The following is a 14244-nucleotide window of genomic DNA, read 5'->3' on the forward strand; positions in this document are numbered from 1 at the left end:
GTCCCCAGTTGGTTCCATTTTTGTTTGTTTACTAATCTCGTGGGGACTTCTGGTCCCCACAAGAATAGTTAAACACGTCCACACACACGCACACACACACTGCATGTACAGCACCATTACACACACTTCACACAGACCGCAATTATCAAACAGCTTCACAGACTGTATCCAAAGTGCCAGCCGTTATGCAAATGATGTTAGGTATGCTAATGATGGCCATGCAAATAATGATTATGTAAATGATCATGTAAATAAAAGAAGTGTTCTGACCGTGACACAGTCACGTACACAGCGGTGTGAGGGTCGGAGGGGCCAGGAGAGTGAAGGCATAGACACCTGCTTTCAATCTGGTTTGACTCTGCTTTCAATCTGTATTGACTCTCCTTTAACTCAGATTTAAAAACAATCTCGATTCTCATTGGACTGCTTTCAATCTGGTTTGACTCTGCTTTCAATCTGTATTGACTCTCCTTTAACTCTGTTTTTAAATCTATCTCGATTCTCATTGAACTGCTTTCAATCTGGTTTGACTCTGCTTTCAATCTGCTTCGACTCTGGTTTGATTCAGGTTGACCCCAGTTTCACACCAACTATGGTCTAGTTTTAGTGAATGGACAAGCACTGTAATCTAGCAGCAAGAGTGAAAGCCAACCATGTGAATAAATAATTTGTCTCTAAATTAGTTATTAGACCCTTTTAACACACTCCCAATCATGTCCTTTATACTCACCATAAAGAGAATACTAAAACGCTTTGTAGCTATACGGGTGAGTGGGTGGAAGAAATGCTTTCTCTCCTACAACATTATCAGTAAAGATATAACACGGTGCGTCTCCCCACAAACTGGAATACCTTATTGCATTCTGCTGATGTGTTCTCCAACCTACATCGATTGGTTGGGTTGATCTGTTCTATTGATATCTCCAACAGTGATTCCCAGCTGGCGGGTGGTGACCCAAATTTCGGTCCAGGGAGGTTTTGAATTGGTTTCGAGTAATTAAAAAAAAAAACATTTGTATAATTTTTTTAAAATGAAAAATACTCCAGTCTGAACTTAAACAACTAAAACTAGGTAGAAAGTGTGTAGAAATGATAATGAACCTATATATTTTGTTAATAATTTAATAATCACAGTATTTTCAATGTAGCGTTATTGGCTGCGCTATTTAAAGGCTTTGGTTGATGTTGTGGTCTCAAACCAGTTCGCTTAACATTGTTCATCAAGACTAGGGGCAAAATGGAATTAATGACAATGAAAAAGGTGGAACTGTTGTTCCTGTGTCATATAATTGGTACATTTATTATCAATACAGCATTGAACATAGTTTTCCAGATGTAATTTTGGAAACATACGAAAGCATACTGGATCGCGACTGAGACAACCTGGTTCAATTTGGGTCCCGAGGCAAAAGCAGTAGAGAACCACTGATCTAGAATATATTCTAGCGAACGTAGGGACAGACTCACTAAAGAGGATCGCTACACTGCCTCCTCCACTACAATATATTTCTCCACTGATAAAGCATGTACTTTACAATATAAAGAGAAACCACTGCTAGAGACTATATTATGGTAGAAGTTTAGGAATACAGCATGTGGTGTGGTGATAAAGCATGTACTGTGCATCTCAGTGACAGAGAGAGGGAGAGAGGGAGAGAGGAGAGAGAGAGAGAGAGAGAGAGAGAGAGAGAGAAAGAGAACAGCCATTGGTGCTAACATGAATGTGTAATGTCTAATGTCTGGCCCTAATTACCTCCCTGCACCATCACGCTGTTTACAGCAGCGATACACGTCGACACACACACCCAAAAGAGCTCCCTCAACACCCAGGGCAAGGAGGGGGGGGAGACACACTATACACAAAATCCGTCGCACGCACACACACACACACACACACACACACACACACACACACACACACACACACCATCATCGATACAGCCTGAGGCAGAGCTGGGGCAAAGTTAAGTCGACGTCAAAATAAAAACCTCTATGGTGTATTCAATTGAGTATAGCTCAGACTAGTGTAGGAATTCTGTCTGTAAAGTGGGACGTTTTATGGCCAATGCAGTGGTCTGTGCAGCAGACTATGCAGTGGTCTGATGGCAGACTATGCAGTGCTATTAGGTCTGCAGGGGAGAGTGATAAGAGTTGAAAATGAGGCAGCATTTCAGTCAAGTGGGTTTCAGTTTTAAATGAGGGAAGATCTACAGACCACCTACCAAGCACACATGTAGCTGACCCAATTCTGAACACCCAGAGAGAGAGAGAGAGAGAGAGAGAGGGAGCGAGAGGGGAGTAGGGGGTGAAAAAAGGAGCACACTGAAGCACATGGGTGAACACTCCTAAGATCCCATCACATATTGAACAGCATGGCTATGCTAGGTGGGTGGGTGGCTGAGGGAGAGACCGGGTGGTGGAGACACACAGAGATGTAGCGCTCTCCTGTCAGTGGATAGGACTAGGAGAGATGGACTGAGAGAGATTAGAGAGAGAGAGAGAGAGAGAGAGAGAGAGAGAGAGAGAGAGAGAGAGAGAGAGAGAGAGAGAGAGAGAGAGAGAGAGAGAGAGAGAGAGAGAGAGAGAGAGAGAGAGAGAGAGAGAGAGAGAGAGAGAGAGAGAGAGAGAGAGAGAGAGAGAGCGATGTCCCTCCCGCTGTTGTCTGTTCTTTGATCATTTATACATCACACCGCTCTGATCTGATGTGTGTTCTCCTGACTGAGACAAAGCCAAACTGCACCCCGACACCACTGGTGCCAAACTAATATATACACTTGTGTGTGTGTGTGTGAGAGAGAGAGGGGTTGATTTATGTGTTAGTGTGTGTGTGCGCGCGTGTGTGTCTGTGTACACAATGCACCTAAGGCATGGCCTATTAAAATGACAATATGTACAGTATATAATGTAATGCGTAGTTTATACCACAGCATAAAACGACAACTGCAGGTCTGTCTGCACTGCTCTGTGCCCTAAATGGCTGTACATACAGACAGTGAACAGCTTGAACATATTCAGCATTATGCAGGGGTGAGGGGTGAACATGGTCGCTGGGCATCGCTGTGAGGAGTGGCTAGGGAGAGATTTATTGGCTGCTGGGGAGGGACGGAGGGGGGGAGGGGTGGAGGGAGGGATCTATAGGAGGAACAGGAGCGGTATTCCAGCAGGTGTGCCTAACCATGCTAATGAAAGACAGAGGGGAGAGGGAGAGAGAGAGTGAGTGAGAGATGGGGGGGGGGGTATAAAGATAAAAAGGAGAAGATGGCAGGGGAGGAGAGATGGGGAGGGAGATGGAAGAAGGACGAAGGAGAGAATGAAGCAAAGGGATTGTCAGAGGGATGGAGTGAGAGAAAATCAAGTACTAGAGGAAAATTCCAAAAAAAGAAGAGAGAAAAAGAAGGAGAGGAAGAGAGAGAGGAAGAACTACAGCTAAATCTGGTGTATGAACAGATGTGTGAGTGATGATTCCAGGGTGGAGAGTGTCCCTCCCATAGTTACTCTTTACAGACAGACAGACAGACAGACAGACAGACAGACAGACAGACAGACAGACAGACAGACAGACAGACAGACAGACAGACAGCTCCATCCTGCTAGTCCACCGCTGGAGAGAAGTGATGACTCGTGGGTAAAGAGAGACATTGTACTGGGCCCCGATCAGACCAGGAGTGGGAAGGAAACGGCATCAATCACTCTGGCATCTATTGAGCGGGCCTGGGTGTTCCAACAGCGAACAACTGGGCACCCTCATGATGAGTTCAGATTAGTTTTTTTGCCGGGGTGGCCACCCCTGGTTTAAAACACGTTAAAGGGGACGTGACCAGTCAATGAGCTATGTCCAGTTGTAACTTCAGAGCAGGTACAGGTCTGATAGTTAACGGGGACGACAGAACTACCAATTCAACACTGTGGTAGAGACACACACTAGCGCTAAAATATGCGTATATATCAACACGTCGCGCGCCCCCCACACACACATACCCGTTCACACAAACACGCAATCATTTTTTTTTTATCGACGAAAGGAGTAGGACTTGTATATAGTAAAATATGAATGATGTGTGTAGGAGACATTTACAGCTAATGCCTCTTCCCTCTCCTCCTCCCACCTCTCCTCCTCCCTCTCCTCCTCCCCCCTCTCCTCCTCCCTCCCTCTCCTCCTCCCTCTCCTCCTCCCCCCTCTCCTCCTCCCTCCCTCCCTCTCCTCCCCCTCTCCTCCTCCCTCCCTCTCCTCCTCCCCCCTCTCCTCCCTCCCTCCCTCTCCTCCTCCCCCTCTCCTCCTCCCTCCCTCCCTCTCCTCCCCCTCTCCTCCTCCCTCCCTCCCTCCTCCCCTCTCCTCCTCCCTCCCCTCCTCCTCCCTCTCCTCCTCCCTCTCCTCCTCCCCTCTCCTCCCTCCCTCTCCTCCCCCTCTCCTCCTCCCTCCCTCTCCTCCCCCCTCTCCTCCTCCCTCCCTCTCCTCCTCCCCCCCTCTTCCTCCCTCTCCTCCCACCTCTCCTCCTCCCTCACTCTCCTCCCCCCTCTCCTCCTCCCTCCCTCTCCTCCTCCCTCTCCTCCCCCCTCTCCTCCTCCCTCTCCTCCTCCTCTTCATGCCAAACCTGTCCACAGAAGGTCAACGGGGGGAGGGGACGGAGGACGGAGTGGACGATGAGGAGAGGAGAGGAATAAACAAGAGACGGATGTAGGTCCGTCTGCTCTGCTGCCTCTTAATGAATATGAATGAAGTGTCTGAATGAACAATGTGTTCAAGTGGGCAAAAAACAAGCTGATCTGATCATCCATTAGAAACTGTTCGTAAGCAACGTTACGGCTCGTCACATAGACATTCATGCAAATGTAAACATTGGATATATTCCGATTATGGCATAATTTATCCAGACCATTTTTTTTTCTACCTTCAATCCAAACATCATACAGTGGGACATCAGAACACAGCACTTAATGCCGTTCCGATGTCACAAACCATAACCGTTTTCTCTCCTCTCACACACTTTCATTTTCCCTTCTACTTTCTGCCCCCCCATCTGAGAGAGGGGGGAGATAAAAGACAGGCCAGTTCTCTCTCTTCCTTCTCCAATCCTTTTAGTACACGCTTGGTACAGCAAAGGCCGCTACATGCTTTACGCAAACGCAAAGTCGTTTTCCACGTAGTTCTACGTCATTTCGTGCGGCTCAAATGTTGGTATGGACGGTATACAACGCTACGTTGCTCTGTTTGTGTATGGTGTGTAGGGCCCTTAAAGCACCATGCTCTGCAAAACACACTTCACACCAGGGCTGGGGTCAATTCGAAGGCAGTCAATTCAAATGTTGTTTCAATGACTTCTCAATAACCTGAGAAGTAGAAGCTATTTATTTGTTATTAAATGTTGCAATTTTGCCTCCTTTCGGAATTAACCCCAGCCCCTGCTTCACACACCCTGTTCTGCAAAGTGCGTGCACACACGCACACACGCATGGGCACATGCACGCAAAGACACACACACGCGCACGTATGGACACACACACGCGCACGGACACACAAACGCACGCACGGACCCACGCACACAGCCCTGTCTCTACCGCAAGAGCATCCAGCATATTTGTTCATTATCCTTTCTCTCTCATCCTTCCTTTGCTCACGTCACCCTCGTCATTCACTTTTCATTCCCCTCCACCCTTTTATTTCTCATCAGAGAATCTCCTTCTGTACTCTGTCCCTATCTCCCCAAGCAAGCAGCCACAGGCTGCATGCCATCACCTCACAGCTCCAGCCTTTAGAGCAGAGAGAAAAAGAAAGAAAGAAAGAAAGAAAGAAAGAAAGAAAGAAAGAAAGAAAGAAAGAAAGAAAGAAAGAAAGAAAGAAAGAGAGAGAGAAGAGCCAGGGGAAAGAGACAGAGAGAAATGTAGAAAGATAAAAAGGGAACATGAACAGAACACACTAGAGGTGTAGAGTAACATAAGTCAATTGTAGAACAGAACAAAAAGAGTCAATGACAGAGAGAAAGCAACCAGAGAGAGAGACGTACTGTAGAGAGAGAGAGAGGAAGAGAGGGATGGACAGAGATAGAGAGACAGAGGGACAGCAACCAGAGAGAGAGACATACTGTAGAGAGAGAGAGAGGAAGAGAGGGATGAACAGAGATAGAGAGACAGAGAGAAAGCAACCAGAGAGAGAGACGTACTGTAGAGAGAGAGAGGAAGAGAGGGATGGACAGAGACAGAGAGACAGAGAGAAAGCAACCAGAGAGAGAGACGTACTGTAGAGAGAGAGAGAGGAAGAGAGGGATGAACAGAGATAGAGAGACAGAGAGAAAGCAACCAGAGAGAGAGACGTACTGTAGAGAGAGAGAGAGGAAGAGAGGGATGAACAGAGATAGAGAGACAGAGGGACAGACACAGAGGAGGTACTCACAGCGTCAGACATCCTCCCTGTTATCGCTGAGTGGTTCGCTGTGATGTTAGCTTCATCGCTACGGTGACATTGCTACAGCCGTATCGCCATGGCTCCCAGGGGTAAGCTGGGCTTGGTTTGTGCTTTTCCTGCCTGCCGCTGTTGTTCCTTCTTTTAAAACCTCAGAGTCCCCCTTTCCTCTTCTCTCTGTTCCTTCTCCACTCCCTCCCCCTGCCTATGCTTCTCTCTCTCTCACTCTCTTTCTCTCTCGCTCTGTTTCCCTCTCGCGCGCACGCTTGATTGGAGAGTCCTCCGCAAGGTCTTACCTCTGTCTTTCACTGTCAGCGAAGCATGCCTTCTCTCCCTCCCTCTCTCCTTCTCTCCCTCCCTCCTTCTCTCCCTCCCTCTCTCCTTCGCTACCAATCTCTCTCTCTCTCACTCCCGTTGACGCTCTAGGACTTCCGCTCCTTCTGGTGTATCCCTCTCTTTGCCTCTTTCTCACTGTTTCTTTGCCTCCTGGTCTTCCACCCTGCTTCTCTTTCCTCTTCCCTTTCTCTCCTACTGCAGTAGACAGAGTCAGGGTAGCCTTAGCACACACACACACACACACAAAGTGTGACGGGGGGGACAAACAAAGTGAGAGAGAGATAGGGGAAGAGGGAGAGAGCTGTTAGCCAATAGCGAGAGGGTAAAGGAGAAAGAGCACTAGAGACAAAGGGTAGAAATAGACCTGGGGAGACACACACACACACACACACACACACACACACACACACACACACACACACACACACACACACACACACACACACACACACACACACACACACACACACACACACACACACACACACACACACACACACACACACACACACACAGAGGGAGAGTCACTGGGAGGTCCACAGCACAGTCCAGTCTCCTTAGAATCTAAGGTGGACTTAGATACCCAACCCGAGAAAACACTCAATTCCATGGGCTTCATTGGCATCGGAAACATGTGTTTTCATTGCCAAAGTATTGCCACCTCTCTCTCACTCTGTCTGTCTACATCATCCCATCACTCTCCATCCTCATCCTCATCCTCATTCTCATCCTACTCTCTCTCTCGCTCACTCTCTCTCTCTCCATTTCTCTCTCCAACTCCCTCTCTCTCTGTCTCCCTCTCTCTCTATCTCCCTCTCTCTCTAACTCCCTCTCTCTCTCTCTCTCTCTCGCTGTCTCCCTCTCTTTCTCTCTCTGGCTCCCTCTCTTTCTCTCTCTGTCTCCCTCTCTTTCTCTCTCTAACTCTCTCTCTCTCTCTCTCTCTCTCAATTCAATTCAATAGGCTTCCTAGGCATGGGGAACACATGTTTCCATTGCCAAAGCAAGTGAAATAAAAAAGAAACAAATGAAGAAGAGCAGATCAGACTGTTAGCAGAACTTTCTCTCCACCCGGTCTCACCTGCCCAATTACCCCACAGCTAGGCTGCCCAACACACACATACCGCATCACAGCCCATATACACACACACAGGTACGCCACAGTCCCCACACCGTCAGGTCCGCAGGGTTTTTCCTTCCAGTTCTATTAAAGTCCCGTCCATGACGTCTCACTCCCAGACAGTCAATCAAGCAGCACTAGCCAGCAGCCATTTCATACCTACACTAGCACCTGGCTGTGGAGTCCCTCTCGGCACCAGTGAGGAACACAGCAGAGCCTTGCTTACAGTGCACTCTAGCGACCACTCTGTGTACTGCAGCAGTAGCGTAATGGGGGCATCTGTGCTAAGTGCACTCTTTCCCTTCCATGCATTACAGACTCATAACAGATTAATTCTCTCTCTCTCTCTCTCTCTCTCTCTCTCTCTCTCTCTCTCTCTCTCTCTCTCTCTCTCTCTCTCTCTCTCTCTCTCTCTCTCTCTCTCTCTCTCTCTCTCTCTCTCTCTCTCTCTCTCTCTCAATTCAATTCAATTCAAGGGGCTTTAGTGGCATGGGAAACATGTTTACATTACAAAAAAAGCAGATGTAATCATGTAAAGAAGGGAGATAAATGGAGTGAGAGATACAGTAGACGCGGAGAGGAAGAGAGACGGAGGGAGAGAAAGGCAGAGATGTGGAGAGGACAGAGAGAAAGACAGAGAGGAAAGGATAGAGAAGTGACTTGGTGAGAGGCTGCAAGGGAGGGCTGACCCTCACACCCCTCTTCCTGTACATGCTTTTCCCATTACCTTACCTTCAGACAGCCTCTGAAAGTTTTATAATGCAGAGAGGGAGGGGTGAAGGGATTGAGAGAGAGAGAGAGAGAGAGAGAGAGAGAGAGAGAGAGAGAGAGAGAGAGAGAGAGAGAGAGAGAGAGAGAGAGAGAGAGAGAGAGAGAGAGAGAGGGAGAGAGAGCAGCATTGTCCCATTGTATTGAGATAGTGAAACAGAAAAAGGCATAGCCACACAGAAGAAAGCGGAAAAGGCAGGCAGAGAGGTGAGGAAAGCTACCATGCAGTCCCATTCAACACAACGGTACATTCTACACATGTCCAGCCCTCAAAAACTCTGGAGCCCTCAAAGCCAGTTCCACTGCGCTTTTTTCATTCTCCTCCTCTAATCAGGGACTGATTTAGACCTGGGACACCAGGTGGGTGAAATGAATTATCAGGTTGAACAGAACCAGCAGGATCCGGACCAATTAGGGTGAGAGTTGAATACCCCTGGTATAGAGGGTCCAAGTCTGCACACTCCCACATAACTCTACCTTAACCAAGCCTGTGAACCCTGGGCCTGGGAGTGAATATGAGTCAGCAACACTCCCAGCTCAATATAAAGAGGTTAAGACCATGTCACATAGTAGGATGATGGAGAGGTCCCCATCTCCCCATTGAGGATAAACCAGCCAACACATGTCGGTGGAAATATTTTGTCCTTGTACAGTTTTACACTCTTTACACGCTTTAAAGCGTACCCTCAGAGTAAAGTATTAGGCGTGTAATATAGCTGTAACAGAGGTGTATATATTATACAATAGTAATATAGCTGCATTTACGTCAATGCACTCCAGACTCCCACAGCCCCTGCTTTACAGGGTATTTACTAGTTGTGCTACTAGGTGTAATACAGCAATACAGAATATTCACTAGGTGTGCTACTAGGTGTAATAGAGCAATAAAGCATATTCACTAGGTGTGCTACTAGGTGTAATACAGCAGAGGATATTCACTAGGTGTGCTACTAGGTGTAACACAGCAATACAGCATATTCACTAGGTGTGCTACTAGGTGTAATAGAGCAGAGGATATTCACTAGGTGTGCTACTAGGTGTAATAGATGTAATAAAGGATATTCACTAGGTGTGCTACTAGGTGTAATACAGCAAAGAGGATATTCACTAGGTGTGCTACTAGGTGAAACACAGCAATACATCATATTCACTAGGTGTAACACAGCAATACAGCATATTCACTAGGTGTGCTACTAGGTGTAATACAGCAGAGGATATTCACTAGGTGTGCTACTAGGTGTAATAGATGTAATAAAGGATATTCACTAGGTGTGCTAATAGGTGTAATAGATGTAATAAAGGATATTCACTAGGTGTGCTAATAGGTGTAATAGATGTAATAAATGATATTCACTAGGTGTGCTACTAGGTGTAATATATATAATAAAGAATATTCACTAGGTGTGCTACTAGGTGTAATACAGCAATACAGCATATTCGCTAGGTGTGCTACTAGGTGTAATACAGCAATACAGCATATTCACTAGGTGTAATACAGCATATTAATTAGGTGTTCTACTAGGTGTAATACAGCAAAACAGCATTTTCACTAGGTGTTCTACTAGGTGTAATACAGCAATACAGCATATTCACTAGGTGTAATACAGCAATACAGCATATTCACTAGGTGTGCTACTAGGTGTAATACAGCAATGCAGCATATTTACTAGGTGTAAAATATGTTATAAAGGATATTCACTAGGTGTAACACAGCAATACAGGTAATATTCACTAGGTGTGCTACTAGGTGTAATACAGCAAAGAGGATATTCACTAGGTGTGCTACTAGGTGTAATACAGCAATATAGGATATTCACTAGGTGTGCTACTAGGTGTAATACAGCAAAGAGGATATTCACTACGTGTGCTACTAGGTGTAATACAGCAAAGAGGCTAATCACTAGGTGTGCTACTAGGTGTAATAGATGTAATAAAGGTTATTCACTAGGTGTGCTACTAGGTGTAATACAGCAATACAGCATATTCACTAGGCGTATAACAGCAATACAGAATATTCACTAGGTGTGCTACTAGGTGTAATAGATGTAATAAAGGATATTCACTAGGTGTGCTACTAGGTGTGATACAGCAATGCAGCATATTCACTAGGTGTTCTACTAGGTGTAATACAGCAATACAGCACATTCACTAGGTGTTCTACTAGGTGTGATACAGCAAAGAGGATATTCACTAGGTGTTCTACTAGGTGTAATACAGCAATACAGCATATTCACTAGGTGTAACACAGCAATATAGCATATTCACTAGGTGTAATACATGTAAAAAAGGATATTCACTAGGTGTAATACATGTAATAAAGGATATTCACTAGGTGTGCTACTAGGTGTAATAAAGGGTATTCACTAGGTGTAATAGATGTAATAAAGGATATTCACTAGGTGTAATACATGTAATAAAGGATATTCACTAGGTGTGCTACTAGGTGTAATAGATGTAATAAAGGATATTCACTAGGTGTAATAGATGTAATAAAGGATATTCACTAGGTGTAATAGATGTAATAAAGGATATTCACTAGGTGTAATAGATGTAATAAAGGATATTCACTAGGTGTTCTACTAGGTGTAATATATATAATAAAGAATATTCACTAGGTGTGCTACTAGGTGTAATACAGCAAAGAGGATATTCACTAGGTGTGCTACTAGGTGTAATGCAGCAATTCAGCATATTCACTAGGTGTAATACAGCAATTCAGCATATTCACTAGGTGTAATACAGCAATACAGCATATTCACTAGGTGTTCTACTAGGTGTAATACAGCAATACAGCATATTCACTAGGTGTAATAGACGCAATAAAGGATATTCATTCACTAGGTGTGCCACAGCTGTAATACAGGGGTATGGTGTATTTCCCACACATTTATTGTGTGAGAGATCATTTTCCCCTCGGGGACATTAAAGTTCATCCTATCCTATAAGACATGTCCCTCTGTCTTCCTCACCTGTCATGGTCTCGGCCGACGCCCCACACACGGATGCTGCTGATTGGCTGAGAGTGGAGCATGCTGCGGTCGTCCGGGTGGACCAGGGTCAGATCACGGTCCTGCAGCACCAGCAGCATGCCTTTACCCTGATGGGACGATCAATACATCAATCAATCAATCAATAGATCAATCAATCAATCAATCAATACATCAATCAATCAATCAATCAATACATCAATCAATACATCAATCAATACATCAATCAATACATCAATCAATACATCAATCAATCAATACATCAATCAATACAATCAATCAATACATTAATCAATCAATCAATACATCAATCAAGCAATACATCAATCAATCAATACATCAATCAATACACCAATCAATCAATCAATCAATCAATACATCAATCAAGCAATACATCAATCAATCAATACATCAATCAATACACCAATCAATCAATACATCAATACATCAATCAATCAATACATCAATCAATCAATACATCAATCAATCAAATTGTATCTGTATGGCGCGTCCTAGAACTATGTATGTCACAAAGTGCATACACACACGCACGCACACAAGCGAATGCACGCAAGCTTGTGTAACCGGTGGGAAATGGCTAGCTAGTTAGCGGTGCGCGTTAGTAGCGTTCCAATCGGGGACGTCGCTCGCTCTGAGACCTTGAAGTAGTTGTTTCCTTTGCTCTGTTGTGGACCGATATGTAACGACGCCTCATGGGAGGCAGTTGTTGATGTGTTCAGAGGTTGCCTGGTTCAAGGCCAAGTTGGGGCGAGGACAGGGACGGAAGCAACACACCATGCACACCCCCACGCACACCCCCACGCACATACCCACGCATACCCCCCCCACACACACAGGTCCTCACCTCTCCCCAGACCCCTGCCGAGTCTCGTATGTCCCTCCTACAGTACGACAACTGCCTGATACAGTGATGGACAGCCACACTGCTCCTCCCCTCTGTCAGGTCTCTCTCTGCCATCTCCACCCAGCCCAGGGAACGCACTGGGAACGACTGAGATACACACAAATAGTTGGAGCAATGAATTAATAAACACTAATACAAAAAACACACACAACGGCACACCTCCCCTGACATAGAAAAACGTTCTCTTTAAATTGTGTTTGTATAAGGTCCAGGGGACTTGCAGAGGAGAGTGTGAGAGTATTGTGACAGTGTATGAAATATAATAGGCAGTGTGGCTCAGTGCAGCCCAGAGCCAGCCCTCCCTCAGAGCACCACAATGCATTATTCTTCTCTTTAGGGACAGACCCCGGGCTTTTGTTCCAACTCTCACACAGGGACAAACATGCACACAGACTGCAACACACACAGATGTACACAAACGCACGCGCACACCGGCACTTTTGAAAGGTTGCATCATCCGATTAAGTTGTGTGGAACGTTCAACAGAGCAATTCCCAGTCAGCATGGTCACAGGTGCATTAGGCCTAATTGTTTTCTCTCTAAATCCTTCCTCTCTTCCTCCTCTTTTTCTCCTCCCTCTCTTTACCTTCTCTTCATTCTCACTACCAACAGTCCTCCTCATCAAACTAGAATGTATTATGTGTGCCCCCCCCCCTCCTTCTCTGTTGGGGAGCATGTACATACACCATTAATCCAGCAGGGGGCACCAAAACCTCCCATTCAGCCACAGAGCCTTGGCACTGGGCAGTAGTTCACCAAACTACCAATAGGTGGCAGTGCCACAGAGAAAGAGATCATCTCAATGGACAGCACATTACCTCCTTCCTTCCCTCCGTGAACACTGGATAGGTGACAGCATGGTTAGCATCCCATTGTTTTCGACCAAATCCAACCTTGTACAATCAGTGATTCATGAATTCTCACCTGTCCCTCTGGGTCAGTGCAGGCACTGTTGAGGTCCACTGTATCTAACTGGGCAGGGCTACAGAGGGAGAGAAAACCATGAGCAAAGACATCAGCAAAGTGTGAAAAGGCAAGGAGAAATGTGATAATGGGCCAACCAGAAATACAGGCTTTACTGAATGTCTGGTAAATACTGTGTATGTCTGTGTGTTTGGGTGTGTATGTGTGTGTGTATTTTTTGTGATGTGTGTTTTACTGCAGTCTCAGTGAGGCATAACGGAGAGTAGCTCCTTCAAAAGCTTTCAGGCTGGGGTCAGGATAGACTGGGTAGTCCTTCAACTCCTAGAGAGAGAGAGAGAGAGAGAGGGACGGAGGGAGGGAGGGAGAGGGAGAAAGCGGGAGATAGAGGGAGGGAGAGAGAGAGAGAGAGGGAGACAGAGGGAGGGAGAGAGAGAGAGAGAGGGAGGCAGAGAGGGAGGGAGGGAGGGAGGGAGGGAGGGAGGGAGGGAGGGAGGGAGGGAGGGAGGGAGGGAGGGAGGGAGGGAGGGAGGGAGGGAGGGAGGGAGGGAAGGGAGGGAGGGAGAGAGAGGAGAGAGAGAGAGAGGGAGGGAGGGAGAGAGAGAGAGGGAGACAGAGAGAGAGAGAGAGAGGGAGACAGAGAGAGAGAGAGAGAGAGAGAGAGAGAGAGAGAGAGAGAGAGAGAGAGAGAGAGAGGGAGAGGGAGAAAGCGGGAGATAGAGGGAGGGAGAGAGAGAGAGGGAGACAGAGGGAGGGAGGGAGAGGGAGGGAGGGAGAAAGCGGTAGATAGAAA

At 46.3% G+C, this 14244-nt stretch overlaps 1 protein-coding gene across 9 annotated transcripts in view; it reads right to left on the reverse strand.

Annotated features, from left to right (window-relative positions):
• The window catches only part of apbb2a (amyloid beta (A4) precursor protein-binding, family B, member 2a), a 47634-nt gene that overhangs the window by 24848 nt on the left and 8542 nt on the right, over window positions 1-14244 (reverse strand). For all 9 annotated transcript variants that reach the window (XM_014199809.2, XM_045718152.1, XM_014199815.2 and 6 more), the window contains exons 5-8: window positions 13690-13775; window positions 13455-13512; window positions 12471-12617; window positions 11588-11715 (exon numbers count right to left, since the gene is read on the reverse strand). In XM_014199809.2, the coding sequence (XP_014055284.1) occupies window positions 11588-11715; window positions 12471-12617; window positions 13455-13512; window positions 13690-13775 (419 nt within the window). The remainder of the gene's footprint in view (window positions 1-11587; window positions 11716-12470; window positions 12618-13454; window positions 13513-13689; window positions 13776-14244) is intronic.

Source organism: Salmo salar, chromosome ssa05 (genome assembly GCF_905237065.1).
Source record: "Salmo salar chromosome ssa05, Ssal_v3.1, whole genome shotgun sequence".
Lineage (NCBI taxonomy): Eukaryota > Metazoa > Chordata > Actinopteri > Salmoniformes > Salmonidae > Salmo > Salmo salar.